This window comes from Scleropages formosus, chromosome 19, assembly GCF_900964775.1.
Source record: "Scleropages formosus chromosome 19, fSclFor1.1, whole genome shotgun sequence".
Taxonomy (NCBI): Eukaryota; Metazoa; Chordata; class Actinopteri; order Osteoglossiformes; family Osteoglossidae; genus Scleropages; species Scleropages formosus.
In genome coordinates this window covers 12,354,512-12,370,346 of record NC_041824.1, presented here as the reverse complement: position 1 = coordinate 12,370,346, position 15,835 = coordinate 12,354,512, and the positions used below count along the sequence as shown (strand labels likewise).

At 48.5% G+C, this 15,835-nt stretch overlaps 1 protein-coding gene across 2 annotated transcripts in view; it reads left to right on the top strand.

Annotated features, from left to right (window-relative positions):
* The window catches only part of gmds (GDP-mannose 4,6-dehydratase), a 216,638-nt gene that overhangs the window by 33,184 nt on the left and 167,619 nt on the right, over positions 1 to 15,835 (top strand). For both annotated transcript variants that reach the window (XM_018760524.2, XM_018760523.2), the window contains one exon: positions 1,085 to 1,194. In XM_018760524.2, coding sequence (XP_018616040.1) covers positions 1,085 to 1,194 — 110 coding nt within the window. The remainder of the gene's footprint in view (positions 1 to 1,084; positions 1,195 to 15,835) is intronic.

The window sequence follows — 15,835 nt, the reverse complement described above, 5'->3', positions numbered from 1 at the left end:
ACAGGTTCCTATGGTGAGTAATCCTGTTTTCCTTTACTTTGTCTATTGTGTTGCCAAGACCAGGATTCAGAGTTTAAGATGTAGCTGCATTCACAACCATCGCCGGCTCCGGGTGATACTTTGACAAGGCGAACCACACATGTGGTGCCCTGATGAAGCACTTGAGGGAAGAAGAGTGGGTGGATGGGAAACAGGAGGCAGGGATGGGTTAGCTGGGGTGGTAAGTTGCCATGGCAGCAAGCGGGAGCATCCTTGATTCACGCTTGACTCCACCCTCTGGGGGGGGGTGTTCCTGCCTTGGAGGCGGAGCAAGCTGAAACAATAGCTGCTTTTTATTCATATTCTGTCCCCTTCTTGCCCCAGAGCATCCTCCCACGTTAAACGGTGACTCAGTGTAATGGGAAAGTTCTAAGCATCGAGCCACCAGAATGTTCTTAGTAATGAGGCATTACTGGGTACCGGTATTTCTGACCTTTGTCAAAGTGTGTTGAGTGATCCACTGTTCACTGGGGACAGCTCGTGGTGTAGTGGTTAGAGCTGTTGCCTTTGGACGCAAAGGTTGTAGATTTGAATCTCGCCTCCAAGTTGTAGTACCCTTGAGCAAGGTACTTACCTTAAATAGCTCCAATAAGTTTACCCAACTGTATAAATTGGTAAATAACTGTAAGTCGTTTTGGAGAAAAGTGTCGGCTAAATGAATCTATGCAAATGTTCCAGTGTGTCCAACTAATAGGTCAGAACTCACATCTGATTCCTAAGTCCCACATTGGCATGCGTCCCATTGACCTGCTGAAGAAACCAAGAAGCTGACAAACATTTTTAGTTTTGTCCTTAGTTCGCCATCTTTGTTCCCCTTCCCACCAAAAATGCTGCTCCAGGTACCGGCAAAGCAAATGTCAACTGAGATAATGTTTTGTTGTTATCCTGAGGAGCCTTCATCATACTCTAGATACAGTGGCGGTGTAGTGTGAAAGTAATGCTCATGTTGTTCAGCGGCATTATTAAAAGGGGTGCAGTCTATCACTGTTAAGGAAAGGGTTTAATTTAAGCTGAGTCCCTAAAACCACCACCCGCCCTCCCACAGACATGAAGCTGCACTATGGTGACCTGACAGACAGCACATGCCTCGTGAAGATCATCAATGAGATCAAGCCCACAGAGATCTACAACTTGGGAGCCCAAAGCCATGTCAAGGTAAGGTCTCTCACCTTCCCACCCTCCTGATGCTACAGTGACCATCATTTGTACAGGTGGTCATTTCCAGGACTTGGCCTCTTAACTGCAGCCAGTCAGCTGCTGATGATGATGATACCACCTTGTCCACCCCTTGAGTTTGGAAAGATAATGAAAACAACATGGCTCGGTAAATAATACTTTTCAGCAAATTTGCCGCTTAATATTTTCGGAGTCATTTGCTTCTTTCCTTTCAAGCTCCTATCGCTGATGTAATTAATGTCGAAACGTGCTCTTGTCCAGTTTGGTGGTCTCTGAGTTCTACCGTCACGTGCAAGGTTGTGGTTACAAATGAGTGCACAATACCCTGCTTTCTCTGGGTCACCAAGAGGCTCTCTGGACCCCCTCAGGAGTGAAAGCTCCCCTCCCTGTTCCTTCCCTCCTTGTTCCCACCATGATAGGGCACGCTGCTGACGGAAGCGGCCTTGTAGGCCGGACAAGTCGTTTGTTGCACAATCTCTCTCCTTGCTCTCGCTCCCACATCCTATGAGGCCGCGGGACCGGACCCCGCAGTGGCCCGGCGTGGCGCTTCCGCCTCCCACTCAGGGCCTTTGCGGGCTGGGCCACACACAAGCAATTCCGCCGCACACTGCCGTTTACAGCCCTTCCTCTGGAGCTGCTCCTCAATGAGCCCTTCTTCTCTTCTTCCTGTGTTCTAGCAGACTAAATATTTAAAGTGCAAGTTAACAACAAGATGCTGACCCACCGCTGGTGTCCCCCCAGTGCCAAAGATATATATTTAGTTATTACTAATGAGCTATGATTTAATAAAAAAAAAAAAAAAAAATCACATTCCTCTCCTTTGTTAAAGCTATTATTCAACATGGTAGTTCTGCTCTTTTTATATTGAGGGTTGTTTTACGGGGCCAATTCCAGGTGAGTATGTTGCTCACATTGTTCACACTGGTGATTTGGATGGAACTTCATTGCTATGCTACTTGCTGCTCAAGTTCTGAGATGGGTTTCGGCTAAGCCTCCCCGTTTACGTGTGATGGGCAGACATAGGAACACCGCGTCTGGAGCTCCAACGGGGCCATGCTTCTGCCCAGGACTGCGTCGGTGCGGCCCTGGATCGCACGTCTGGCGAACAGATGGGCTGGGAGTCAGTTTCCTGGATTACAAGAAGAGAATATTAGTGGTAGTTATGGTCACACGAGAAGGAAAAGTTTATTCGCTGGCTCAGTCACCTTTTTCATGTGAAATGTTTGCTGGTGCGCTCAAATTCCCCTCACAGTCATGAAAGACGGCACGGCGACCAGGAGGGATTTTTTTTCTTCCCCCCCCCCCCCCCTTTTTTTTTTTTCAGTCCAGCACCCGGGCCTCTGTCCGAAGGCACGTGGGCGTTCACTTCCAGTGGAGAGAGTCACTGGTGTTCTGCTGGCTGCGATAGCGGGAGATTAGCAAACGGATACGAGGCAGCCCCCGGGATGCTGGCCTGCACCGTTACCGGCAGCAAAACAAAGACGCTCTTAACCGGCGTTAGTGTAATACTGCAGCAACACAGAGATATGACTTGCGTGTTGCTCGCCTCGTTGTGCGTGGTGCTGCGATGTTGGGCTGGTGCAAAGCACTCCTCATCGTGTTTGTTTTGGCAGCCTTTCTCCGCAGAGACAAAGGGAAGTAAACCCCTCTATCTTTAATTACACACTGAATCTTCTGTGAAGAAGACGAGACACACACACACACACACACACACACACACACATACTGTCTGAACCACTTGTACCATACGGGGTCACGGGGAGCCAGAGCCTAACCCAGCAACACAGGGCGTAAGGCTGGAGGGGGAGAGGACACACCCAGGACGGGACGCCAGTCCATTGCAAGGCACCCCAAGCAGGATTCGAACCCCAGACCCACCGGAGAGTAGGACCCACTGCACCACCGCACCCCCCCACGTAAGAAGAAAGCAAAAATAATAGTTTCAGTCGCTTTCCATCCGGAAGTTCACAAAGGCGGAGAAGGTTTGATGCGTGCTGAGGAGGGGTGTCAGAAACCTTGGAGGTGGGGCTGCAGTACCATATCCCAGTGCAGTGAAATATATTTTTGATTAGTATGTCCTTGATGAGTCACAGTGGAATTGTCTGTACTTCTCGACATTATCACCGTTGACAGATTTCTTTCCTGTGAACGTTGCTTGGAAAGAAATATCTTGATGCTCTTTTACTGTACATCTATAGAAGGCAAGCAAAACTGGGGGTTTCAGAGAAAAGTCTTGTTCTCACAAAGACTCTTTATACTTTGCCATTTGATATAAAAAAAAAAAGGTTTGACTAAAGCCGGATTACTGTATTATCTTTGAGGTTATGTGTCGGAAAAATCAGTTGTTGAACATTGTTTCCCCTTGACAAGACCTGAGGAGGCCAAGTCGTGATTCCGGCGCTCCGTGTTGATGGAAGTTGATGACTACATGCCATGGTGGACGAGAACTGCTTATGCGAACCGAGACATGAACTTGTGGGTGTCTTTTTTCTCCCCCATTTTATTTTTCTTTAAGAGGGGGTGTGCGGTGGTGTGGTGGTGCATTGGGTTTAGCCTGTGCCTGCTCTCTAGTGGGTCTGGGGTTTGAGTCCTGCTTGGGGTGCCTTGTGATGGACTGGCGTCCCATCCTGGGTGTGTCCCCTCCCCCTCCTGCCTTGCGCCCTGTGTTGCCGAGTTAGGCTCTGTCTCGTCGTGACCCTGCTCGGGGTGTGTGTTTGTGTGTTTGTGTGTGTGTGTATTTTTCTTTAAATCTGGAACAATTTGGAGGGTTGGACAGCCAATGGCACTTGGACCTCAAATGTGTTTTAATTTATAGTAAATTTAATTTAATTCTATTTGCGTTATGCCTCTGATCCTTTGTTCAGCACTCTGTGTCACTGTGTGAGAAGAGTGCTGCTCAAAAGTAAATTGGAATAGAAAAATCCCGCAGAGGCTCCGTGAGGTTCAGAGCGTTACCCGTCTCTCTGCAGTTGGCTTGTGTACAAATCAGTAATTTACTAAGAGCTTTTTCTTTCGTAAATAAACGTTCCCATTTTTTTTAAGGGTTTGAAGTACTGAACCTAACCTTGACATATACTATAATTAAACATTTGTGAATCAATGGCTTGGAACCCTTATGAAATATGCATGAAGTCTACCAAGGCAGGTGCTGGCTGTTCGTCTGGACGCGTTGACAGCCGTGGCATTTTCCACTCTTTCCTACAGGTTGGCCGTTTTATTCTGAGGGAGCTATAAAACAACTGTCCTGGCAGCCGTTCGAAATGTCAAAAAAAAAAAAAAAAAAACTCCACCTGCGATTGGCATTGTGAAGAAAACAAAAGTCTGTGGCATCATGGAGAGGAAGCAAATGAACATATTCTGCCGACTTGAATAATTTACTGAGCTACCTGTTCAAAACACCAGGTGCTCACTGCCCTTTGGCTGTGCCCAGAAAGGGGAACCCACCCAGTGTGTCCTCAGCGTGCTTGAGACCAGGCAGTTGAGTCCAATGGACTGTGACCGTGCCGCCCGCGGTTCACAGTTGGGAGGAACACAAAGCCATACCGAGCTGTTGCCCAACATAGAGGTCACGCCAGGACTTGTCACCAAAGCTGTCATCACCTTTTACCTGGTGCCGAACACTTGCGTACAAAGCACACCCACACCGCGTAGAGGATGTTCCTGCTCAAAGCCCCAGAAAGAGGCTTTGCTGTTGTCGCCTTGAGCCAGGTGGTTGTCAACTCAAACTGAAGTTGCTTAAGAAAGAACGAAAATCCCAGCAGATCATTGAGTGGGAGTGTAGAGTCTGGATAAGAGTGCGTACCTGGTGACTTGAGTGACACGGTACAATGTGATCTTCCAGTCCAAGGCATGCTCTCCCCAGACCTCTGTGCTACACTGTGGTTTGTCTTAGACTGCCGTGACAGGGCAACGAGGGTGAACGGGAAAATGACCATCCGTTTCCAGCACACGTACCCCCCCCCCTCCCCCCAACCCCCTCACCCACACAGCTACAGCGTGGAAACTGCTTGAGACTGAGCTTGTTGATGATTCATACTGTTTGCCATGCCCTGAAAGCTGCCTGGTATCGTGTTCAAGTTTCACTGTAGCCTTTGGGAGAGCGGTGCTCCACGGTCTGGGGGAAATGGACCGGGGTACCACCTGTGGTACAAGGCCACCGAACGGCATAATTTCATGGTGGAAAAGTGCATAAATCAGTGTAGGTGGGAAGTAGGAGGACAGTTACCTTTTATTGGAAGCCCCGTGTACTTCGTCCTTGGAGCGTTGATTTACTTCGTATTGCCCATGTTCAGGTGATAATGTGCGGAGCTGAACAGCACTGCCAGTGCGTGGCTTCGTGCCGCACGCCCGCGCCGCACCCTCTCGGACCGCTAAAGGCAACTGCACGGATGCGCTCGCTCGCTCAGGCGTGGCTGTGATTGTTTAAGACTGTTTCGCTTTCCTCCTGCGGCTCGCCGGCTCGCTTAAGACACGGTTTTGTTGTCTGAAACATTATGCCTCCGATTTCAACGTCTCGCAAAAAGGAACCTTTTAGTAGAAAACAGCTGTTTCCCTGTGCCGGTTCTCTGCCTGGAAACATCGTGTGGTCCGTAACTACAGGGCTCGATCGGCCGTTTTGTGTGCTCAGCAAAGCCTCGCTTGGGTAATTGCCCGCACGTAGACCTTCTGAATGCGGCCGGCCTGGCAGCGTACGAGGTCTGTTACCCAAGAGCCGTTCCTCATAACTCCTCTTCCAATAGATGTCCGGTAAAGAATTCCCAGTCGTTTCCAGTGGCGCTGGGTGTACGCATGATCTAATGGATGGTGACAGCACAGCACAAACTGCTTTCTGTATGAGCCCACAACCCTTTTTTTTTTTTTTCTCCCCCCTCCCATTTTCAAAGCGTGCTTCTCGGTACCCTTGTACGGCTGATCCTGAGTGTTGTGACAGACGTTCGCGTCCGTCCTCGGTCAATGTGATGGTCACCAGCATTCCCTACCGATTCCGACTCGGGTCCCACGTGCGAGAACCCTTCGCTTCACCCTTTTACAGACATCTTATCTTGCATTTAATTTTCATTTTTTGCTTTACATGGTACTACAGATAAGTTAATGGGGTTATTCAGGCATGTTATGAGGATTATTGCACTTGAAACGTGGTGGGGGTGTTTCAAAGGAGTCTGATTGGTGACGGTGTCTGGGACTGTATAGTCCAGTTGGAGATCTAGCTAAAATGGGTCAGAAAAAGTAATGTGCTGATGCACAATGTATTACTACTATGATCAGGAGGATTGCTGATAGTGTAATGGTTAGAGCTACTGCCTTTGGACCCAAAGGTTGCAGGTTTGAGCCTCATCTCTGGCTGTACTACCTTTGAGCAAGGTACTTACCCTAAATTGCTCTGGTAAAATTACCCAGCTCTATAAATGGGTAAATAATTGTAACCTCAACACTGTAAGTTGCTTTGGTGGAAAGTGTCAGCTAAATTAATAAATGTAAAGTACTGTGTGTGTCTACACACACGTTTTCTGAACTGCTTGTCCCATATGGGGTCGTGGGGAACCGGAGCCTACCCGGTAACACAGGGCATAGGGCCAGAGGGGGAGGGGACGCCCCCAGGATGGGACGCCAGTCCGTCGCAAGGCACCCCAAGTGGGACTCGAACCCCAGACCCACCGGAGAGCAGGACTGTGGTCCAACACCCCCCCCCCGTGTGTGTGTAAAATCATCTTGTGGGGTCCAGGTACTGGTCTTGAACCTCTAGGACAGTATAGAAAGTTAAAGAAAAAAAATATCTGTATTTATGTTCATATATAATGTTTAAATTGTGGGCAGTAGAGTGAAACAGCAGCTAGCTCTGGTATTTCAGTGCCTTGGCTGTAGGTTCAAATATGGGTTCAAATCTGTCTCAGTCTCTGCTCACGTGGTATATTCTCCCCATACTCAAATATTCCGAGTGTTCTGGTTTCCTGCCACACTCAAAGACATGTATTTCATGTAAATTGGTGACTAAATATCCCTTTGTGTGTATGTGAGTGACTTTGTGTGAATGCTTGCTCTGTGAAGAGCCGGTTTACCATCCAGGGTTTATTGTGCCTGACATGCTATGGACTGACTTTGGATAACAATTTCCCTGCAATGGACAAGCAGTTACTGATACTGTGTGTATGAATGAATGAATATTTGATTTACTCAGTTTCATGTTGGGATGCTGACCAAGTATATGATTTATAATTAACTTCCCTGCATCTGAAAAAAATCAGTGTTAGAGGTTTGTGATCTCTGCCAGCTGGCCCTCCCTCCACCAATCCCAGAGCCAATATCTCAGCCTGATCCTCCCTCCGAGATGCCCGCTCCGTCACCCCACGAGGGTGCTGTCGGAGGGATTAGCATCTGATTCTGCTCCCCGAAAAGCCAAATTCTCAGACCTCCCAGAGAAGGAGTACGGCAGACAGCCGGGGGCATCCAGCACTCCCTCCACGCCGTCAAAAACTTGGATCTTAGCCCCTGCTCTCCTGCCCTGTGTGTACTTAAGCTAGATGTTTCACTGCAGACGTCTCCATAGCTTGCTCACTATTGTCTGTAAGTCTTCGTTGTGCGTGAAGTGCAGGCATAATGTAATACATAAAATGTCCGTACAGTTCGCTGTTGTCCCTTTGTTCATTTTCAGACAGTTCACCTGTTTTGTGTTTTGTTATTTTCACGTTTAGGCACGTCGGCAAAAGCAGGACTGGGAGGTGAATGCGGAGTAGGGCTCGGATGGTCGCGGGGTTTGCCGCCTGCCTGTACTCAAGCCTCCATCGGTCCCCCGCAGCAGCCCGTCTGGTCGTCTGTTTCTCATGAGTGCCATGTGTCACATTTAATGGCCTGGAAGATGCTGTAATTTTGAAACCATAACAAGCTACTTGAGCCGTGAAAATGAGGAGCACGTCCCCCACTCTTTATCGGCCATGAGCGGGTGCGTGTGTGGGGTGGGTGGGTGGGGGGGTCCAGTGGCCCCTGCAGCATTCCTCCCCCTTGCCAGTGCGCGTTAGCTCTGACGTGGGTGCCGTCGGCCTGGGCCTGGTTCTGATTTGTGGCCTAACACACTGACGGAGCTACCGCCCGGGAGGAAGCTGTGTAGTTGGTTTTGAGCTCAGCGGGGCGACGCGACGTTAGGTCGCGCCAGGAGGACATATGGTCCCTACCCGACGGTGCCGTGTGTCCACAGCATCTGTTCGGCTTCTCCGCTGCATGTGCTGCATGTTTCTGTTGCGCAACCGGGAGAACGTGCTACTCTGACTGTCAGAGCATTTGATTAACAGCCACCTCCGTGGGTGTGGAAACCATTAAAGGAACATTGCAAATGACTTGTAACATGTGTCGGGCATTCCTCCGGTTCTGTTAGTGCGTTTTGGTGGTAATCTATACAGTAACCGATGGCTACGGGTGGAATTGCGAGGCCTAGCTTGGCTTACAAGGCATGGGACTTCTGTTTATGCTGCAGCCATCTGGACCTGGTTCACCCCCGCTCTCTGTGCACCGGGCATGGGGTTCATAGAGGCCGGGTCCAGCCCCTCTGTGCCGAGCTAGGCGCATTTCTCATGCCGCAGATCTCTCGGCGACAGGGCTGCCCAGTGGCGCCCGTGCCCAGCGGACGTGTCTATTTTTTGTGCACGTGTTCCCTTTCTCCTCGCGAAGGTCCGCATGTGGAGAGTTTCACAAGAAAAACCCTGCCTCTCACATCTGCCTGTTTATACACAGAGGTTCTCAATTACTCTTCCTTTCATTAGGTAAATTGAGCTTGTTGTAATAGATTAACTGCTTTAGCTTTTATTGCGGTCTTAGGGAGCGAGAGCTTATTTAACACACGTTAAGTCTGAACACGATCAAGTAAGAGAGGGATGGGTGGAGTGCCTCCGAAATCTGTGCAGCAACTATCAAAAGGCGGGACTTGTACTCCTGGAGCAGGTATGAGGCCCAACTACATGGTCAACTATATGCGGCTGGTAGCATAGTGGTTAGAGCTGCTGCCTTTGGGTGTAAAGGTTGCTGGTTCGATTCCCATCTGTGGCTGTAGTACCCTTTTGCAAGGTACTTACTCTGAATTGTTCCAGTAAAATTACCCAGCTGTATAAATCGGTAAATAACTGTAAATACCTTGACGTTATAAGTGGCTTTGGGGAAAAGCATCAGCTAAATGAATAAATGTGAATGATCACTGGTGCTACACAGGTGTGCTGTGATTTGCAGTCATTTTGTCATGTTGTCTTGCATCGTCCCCCACATGATGCAGCTGCCAGGCTTTTATAATCTCTACATTTGGTGATGGCTCACTTTCAGCACTGTGCTGTGAGCCTTCTCATCTTGTTGGGTCCAGATCTCAGTCTTGGCCCTATTCTACAGAATAGTTCTGTGATCATTCTCCAGTCTGTTGCTACCTGCAGGTGTGCACCTCTGGAGTTGGTTCACAGTGGAAAAGGCAGCCGTCGCGACCCGATCGTGCGTCCGGAGTAGATTCGTCCGAACTTCGGAGGCTGTCTTTGTATCACCAAAGAACATGCTGTCCAGACTGTCCGCTCTGGGTTTTGCTGCCTTTCAGGGGTTGTTTCAGGACTCCTGATCTTTCTTTGACATCTCCAGATGTATTGCTGTGTTTTTTTAAAAAAAATAAAAAAAAAAGTACAGGCGTTAACAGTGAAACAACGATGCGATTAAGATTTGCAGCAACTGTGAACAGCGGGACCATTGTTTATGTACAATCTGATTTAATGTTCATACTTCTTCCCCCCCCCCCCCCCCCTTTCTTTCTTCGTACCGCCGTTGGTTGTTATACTTAATATTCCAGAAAGGCATGTGAAGTTTAACTCCCAGGGACGTGAAGCCAGACAAACCCAGGCCGAGGACAAAATATTTATATTTTCAGCACGGCGCTGTCAATCAAAGTTATTGCGATCGCCATCCTGGCTGTTCCACTCGATGGCTGTAGCGCAGTGTCAAGTGCAAGTGGTGCTTGTGTCCTGCTGGTTTGTTCCGCCAGAAGATATTTCAATGGCGAGGCTGGTTCTACAAGAAATGTAACCGCCATCCGCCTTACAGCGAGCCCGTCCTGTTTACGCGACTGTTTAGAAGGCGTCCTTGGAGAAAAATCTGCGTTATTGTCCCCGCAAGGCGCGATAAGCACTACTAAGTCCTTGAAACAAACTTAATCATGTTTCGCTGTTGTTCTTTCCAAGCTCTCGGGTTGCATTTGAAAGGAGGTCTCATTCAGCTGGGCTATTTTCGGCATACCTGTCGCCCGTCCCCTCCCTCGCGCGCTAAATCAAAGCAGATGCTGTCACAGCAGGCTTTCCTTATTAAAAGGCAAATATGTCTTCGTTCCCATTAAGTTAATGGTGTTTTTCTCCGGGTTCTTGTTGCAACAAATTGGTTCGGTTCTACCGTGTCAGATACGACCCTGGGAAACATTTGTTCATCGCCGTGCAGACGCTGTTAGGAATCCGTGGGGAGGTTACGGCTGACTGTGCAGCGAAGGATGTTCTGCGATCCTCCTCCCGTAATCTATAAATTGGGTTTAATTGTGTATCCGCGCTAAAAGAGTAGGGCGAGCATTGTTGCGGTTGTGTGCGGTGACTCGGCCACGGTCCTTTCCCCGAGGAGGTGGCGGAGTGGGGTGATCTTTATCTCGCCAGACACCATTTTTTTATGGAATGCAGCGCGTTCTTTGCCAGGATTCAGCCATGCGAGAGTGCGGTGACGCTGTCTGCAGTAGCACACGGTCTTCCGTTAGATCAGCTTTCATCACATCTGAATCTCAAAGGGTGACAAGCGAAATATAAATAGCCGAGAAATAACCGATGAAGACGACACCTTTTGTTGATGCCCATGGCATTGGTACAGGGTGGCCTGGCTGGGATAGCAGGTGGCATAGTGGTTAGAGCTAGTGCCTTACACTTGAAAGAGGGAGGTTCGAATCCCACCTCGATCACACCCCCGCTACGGGAAAAGACTTTAATGTCCTTAATGTAGCTGTCTTCAAGCTGATATATTGATAAAATCCACCAAGATTGGTTTCTTCCAGAACGAGGGTTTGAACCAACACTCCACGAGTGGAAACTGTGTGTGAACTGTATGGGAGATGCGTGACGCTGTTTGATATGGCCGTAGGGTGCCGTAAAGACCCGTTTGTCGTCTCGGCGTCGCCTTCGCAACGGCTGTACTTCCTCCAGTGGCAGAGAGATGGCAGCAATGAGACGCTGAGCCCGGCCACCGTCTGCGCCCTGCTGTGACCCCACTGATGGCAAGTGAGGCTTTTCCCCCCAATATTGCAGCTCCCTCCTACAGACTTTTTCAGAAGCTCGGTTTAAGCACAGCAGGGCTGCAAGGCGGACGCAGGCCCCGGATGGCGGATCGCGGTGCAGCGACGGGGGTGAGGGGAAGGCCGGGCCGCCACCGTGACCTTCGCGGAGGCATGGAGGAGACAGGTGAGACGCTGCAGGGCTGTGGGACGGGTAAGTAGGAAGGATGTGCAGCTGCTCAATGCGTTACTGCCCTGGGCAGGGTTTGTGGAACGGTGACAGGGTAAGAGGGCACTCGGACAAAACAGGAGGAGGGGAAGGCTACAGTCACGGCTACGAGGGAGCAGCGCTGGTACCGTGCTGCAGGGACGAGGGAGCAGTGTGGAACTGAGCCCCCCCTGCAGGTCAGTCGGAGTATCTACGGTGCCTCCAGCGCAGTTCCCTACGGGGGGTGGGGGGTCTTGGCCTCGCTGCCTCGCTCTCAGCGCTCCAGGTTATGAGGAAATGTCAGTCTGTGACTCAGCCGGCGGAGCCTGGCTACGCATGGCAGGTCTTTGCTTCGATGTCAGCATTTCTTTCTATCCCCTCCCTTTTTTGTCTTTTTCTCCGTGACTCCGAGGCCCCGCTTGGTCCTGCGGAGTGATTTAGAGAGGCGCACGCTCCAGCGGCTGCCCCCGTCCCACGGGATTGGCGCACAAACAGGCGGTGTGCTGTCACCTTTACCGAGCCGCTGACCCCAAGGGGCGGGCCGGTGGCGCGGGAATCGACTGTTGCGCTAAATATTTAGAGGGTTGCATAGCTGCTGTCCTTTCTAAGGGGCGTTTACTCGTAGACGAGCCACCAGGTAACAACAGATTTATTTGCTTTTCGAGTTGCACATGAATCAATTTCAGTGGAAGTGGAACAAGTCTTGTCAGGGGAGCTTAAGTATTTTATTGAAGTTTTTTGGCCTCCCGTTTTTCAGTGACGAGGACCATGAATGCGGTACTTAACTCTGCAGCCATCTGCTCGTGAACACTGTGAAATTCAGCCTTTTCTCTCACGCTTCTTTGAAGTGTAAAAATAAGGTAAAAGTAAGGCCGCTCAGTACCCAGCTACTTTGTTTACCGCATGCTTCCTGTACCCCGGTGATGGCAAGGCCGCTGATGTAACTCCGTGAGTCTAGGACTTCGGAAAGACTTGGAGCTCAGAACCTAAAGTTCTATTAGGTTTATTTGTCTTTGAGGGATTACCTACCCTGCCCTGTCTGCAAGACGACGATCCAGGTGCAGCGTGCACAGAACTGAATATTTTCACGCACAACATGTCATTTCAGCCTTCGGCTCATGCAAGTTTTTTTTTTTTTTTTGCATAAATTCTCCTTTTCAATGGGCTCGACTCTCGAACAAGCCACTTTCCACTTTACTCGTTTTGAGCGTTAACAGTTTAAAATTTTAAAGATGCAATTCCCCCCCCCCCCCCCCTCCACTGTTTTTACTATATTTCCTGTAGCTTTCTTCACAACTCCATTCAGCAGGAAGAGTCATTTTTACAGCATACTGCACATCACATGAGAAAGGTCTCTGCTTCTGAAATATGCATGCAAAAAAAAAAAAAAAACATTATGGCCTGTAAGAGATGCCATTGGAGATTTGCCAAAAAACAAGTATACCGTGTCCGCCGCAATAATAAACTGAAACCCTTAAAGCAGACAGGTGGAAGTATGACAACCCAGTAACTTTTGTTTGCATGTTTTTTGTTGTTTTGTTTTCGTCCGTTTCCATGGAAATTTCATTGCTGCTCACAGAATGGTCAGACCATGAGTCAAAAAATTGACTTGACTACAGATAGAACATGGAAGGTGTTGATACTTTGTGTAAAATTGTCTTAATTGTTTGTTTTCTGATTAGTATAATCCAGGGGTTTTATGTGGGGGATGAGGTTTCCAAAGTAAAATTCTGCTTGATACCTGTGCCAGCACTGGCGAAGCTTCAAAGAAGGGAAAGCTTAACTCAAGCAGATAGGTTATAGCGGATAATGCCCCATAAAGTCCTCTCTACTTTTCTTCATGAGGAATTATAATAAGTGATTATTTTTCAGTCTCGGAGCACTTTATGTTCCTTTACTAGGACTGGCTGTCAGTCTGCATCCATCAAAATTCTGTTACTCTAGCAGCATATGTAGTTTGTTGGTAAATAAATGAATTGTTTTGAATGTATGTAAGGGTTTCACCCATAATTTTGTATGCGTATTTTTGGAAAGAAACAGTATTTTTGCCTTTCATGTCTCCAGACGAAACATCTTAACGTCTCTGTGAGTGTGACCTTAATCGGTGCCCAAACTGGCATTTGCTTGCCGCTCATCCAGGATCACTTGCGTGAAGGTCCGGCGATGGAAACGTTCTGTGGGAAGTGGAGGCGCTGGTGCCCTCCGTCCCTCGGATCGCTGCGGTTCAGGTGTGCCCTTACCGTGCCTCTCGCGTGTTCGTGATCACGCTGGGCAGGTGATTCTCGATTGCTCATTTCATCATTTGAAATGGCTCGTAAAATTGTTTTGCAGGACTCAAAATCCACGTGATTTCTAGGTTTTAGCTTCCAGACAGAAGATGATGTTTTTTCCCTCCAGCTGAGTTGCTTCATTGTTGACTCCCTTTTGTCTCTCAGTGTCAGAGGAAAAGCGTATTAAAATATGCTCCTGTAAATAAGACTTCAGTAATAATCAGCCTGGCTTAGTATTTTTTTTTTTTTTTTTTTCTCTTTTTCCCATCGCACATGAAGCACGGTCATGTCTTCCTTTGCACTTCTCTCATTTCAGGCCACTTGTTTATCAAAATGATTTGTTTTCACTTTGTTTTCCACCGTGGATGATTTGACTGGGAGCTGCACCCATCCAAGCTACACATTGTTTTTTGCATGAGTTGAGGAAAACCCACTCTTACTACTTCATCTCACCGAATTTTGGGAAAACGGCACTTTCCAAGTGTTGAGAAAAGGCTACGGCTGTTCATCGTGCACCGTTGCACTTTGTGTTGGGCTTTCCACTTTTTACATGGATGTGTACTGATGTGGGAAGGGGGGTGAGGTGGCACAGTGGGCTGGACCGGGTCCTGGTTTCCGATGGGTCTGGGGTTCGAGTCCCGCTTGGGGTGCCTTGCGACGGACTGGCGTTTCTTCCTGGGTGTGTCCCCTCCTCCTCCGGCCTTACGCCCTGTGTTACCAGGTAGGCTCTGCGACCCCGTATGGGATGAGCGGTTCTGAAAATGTGTGTGTGTGTGTGTGTGTGTGTGTGTGTGTGTGTGTGTGTGTATATATATATATATATATATATATATATATATATATACTGATGTGGTCCAGGATAAGGCTTTAAAGTCTGACCTCTGCTGTAAGTGCAAAAAAAATGCGTAGAGGGTGCCATGAGGGACATGGCACGCTTTGTCACGGTAATGTAGACTGCTGCTGGGTAGGAGCTTCCTGTGTTACTATTTGTTATCAAGGAATGCATTTTTGCAAATGTGTTGCCATCCTCTGTCGGATGCCGAACGTACCGGCTTTCAAGATGGTATGTATACATGCCGTGGTGGGACTGGTGGGTTTCTGCATGGACGAGTGCTTTGTGTGTGCTTAAATTTTGGGAAGACAATTAGGTGTGATTAACTGTAGACCACAGAAGACAGACCAGCCACATAACCTAAGTAATTAGCATGTTACTGCATTAGCTCTTAAAAGACCTTGATTTACACATGTGCTGCTCATATTGACAACTGTTGTTCAAGGTTCAAGATTCACTTTCTCATTTCTTCACTTAAACTAATGTACAAGCGGTTCAGAAAGTGTGTGTGTGTGTGTGTGTGTGTGTGTGTGTGTGTGTGTGTGTGTGTGTGTGTGTGTGTGTGTGTGGCACAGTGAGTAGCGCTGCTGTCTCATAGCACCTGGGTGCTGCGAGAGAACGTGGGTTCAATCCCCGCTCAGTCTGTGTGGAGTTTGCATGTTCTTCCTGTGTCTGTGTGGCCTTCTTCTGGGTGCTCTGGTTTCCTCCCACCCTCCAAAGACATGCTGTACAGGTTCACCCATAATGTGTGAGTAACAGAGAGAGAGAGAGAGAGAGAGAGAGAGAGAGAGAATGTGTGTGTTCCACTGATGTATGGATGAGTGACCCTTTGTAAGTAGTGTATCTAGCAGTGTAAGTCACCGCAGTGAATAAGGTGTGTGTGCTAGTAACACTACATAGTGTCCATTGTAAGTTGCTTTGGAGAAAAGCGTCTGCTAAATGATATAATGTCAATGTATATAAGTACATTGAAGTATAGGCATTTAAATAAGAACAGTGTAATAAGTAGATAAAGTGATGAATAAATAGGTGTTTACAGCAGGAGTAATCATGTG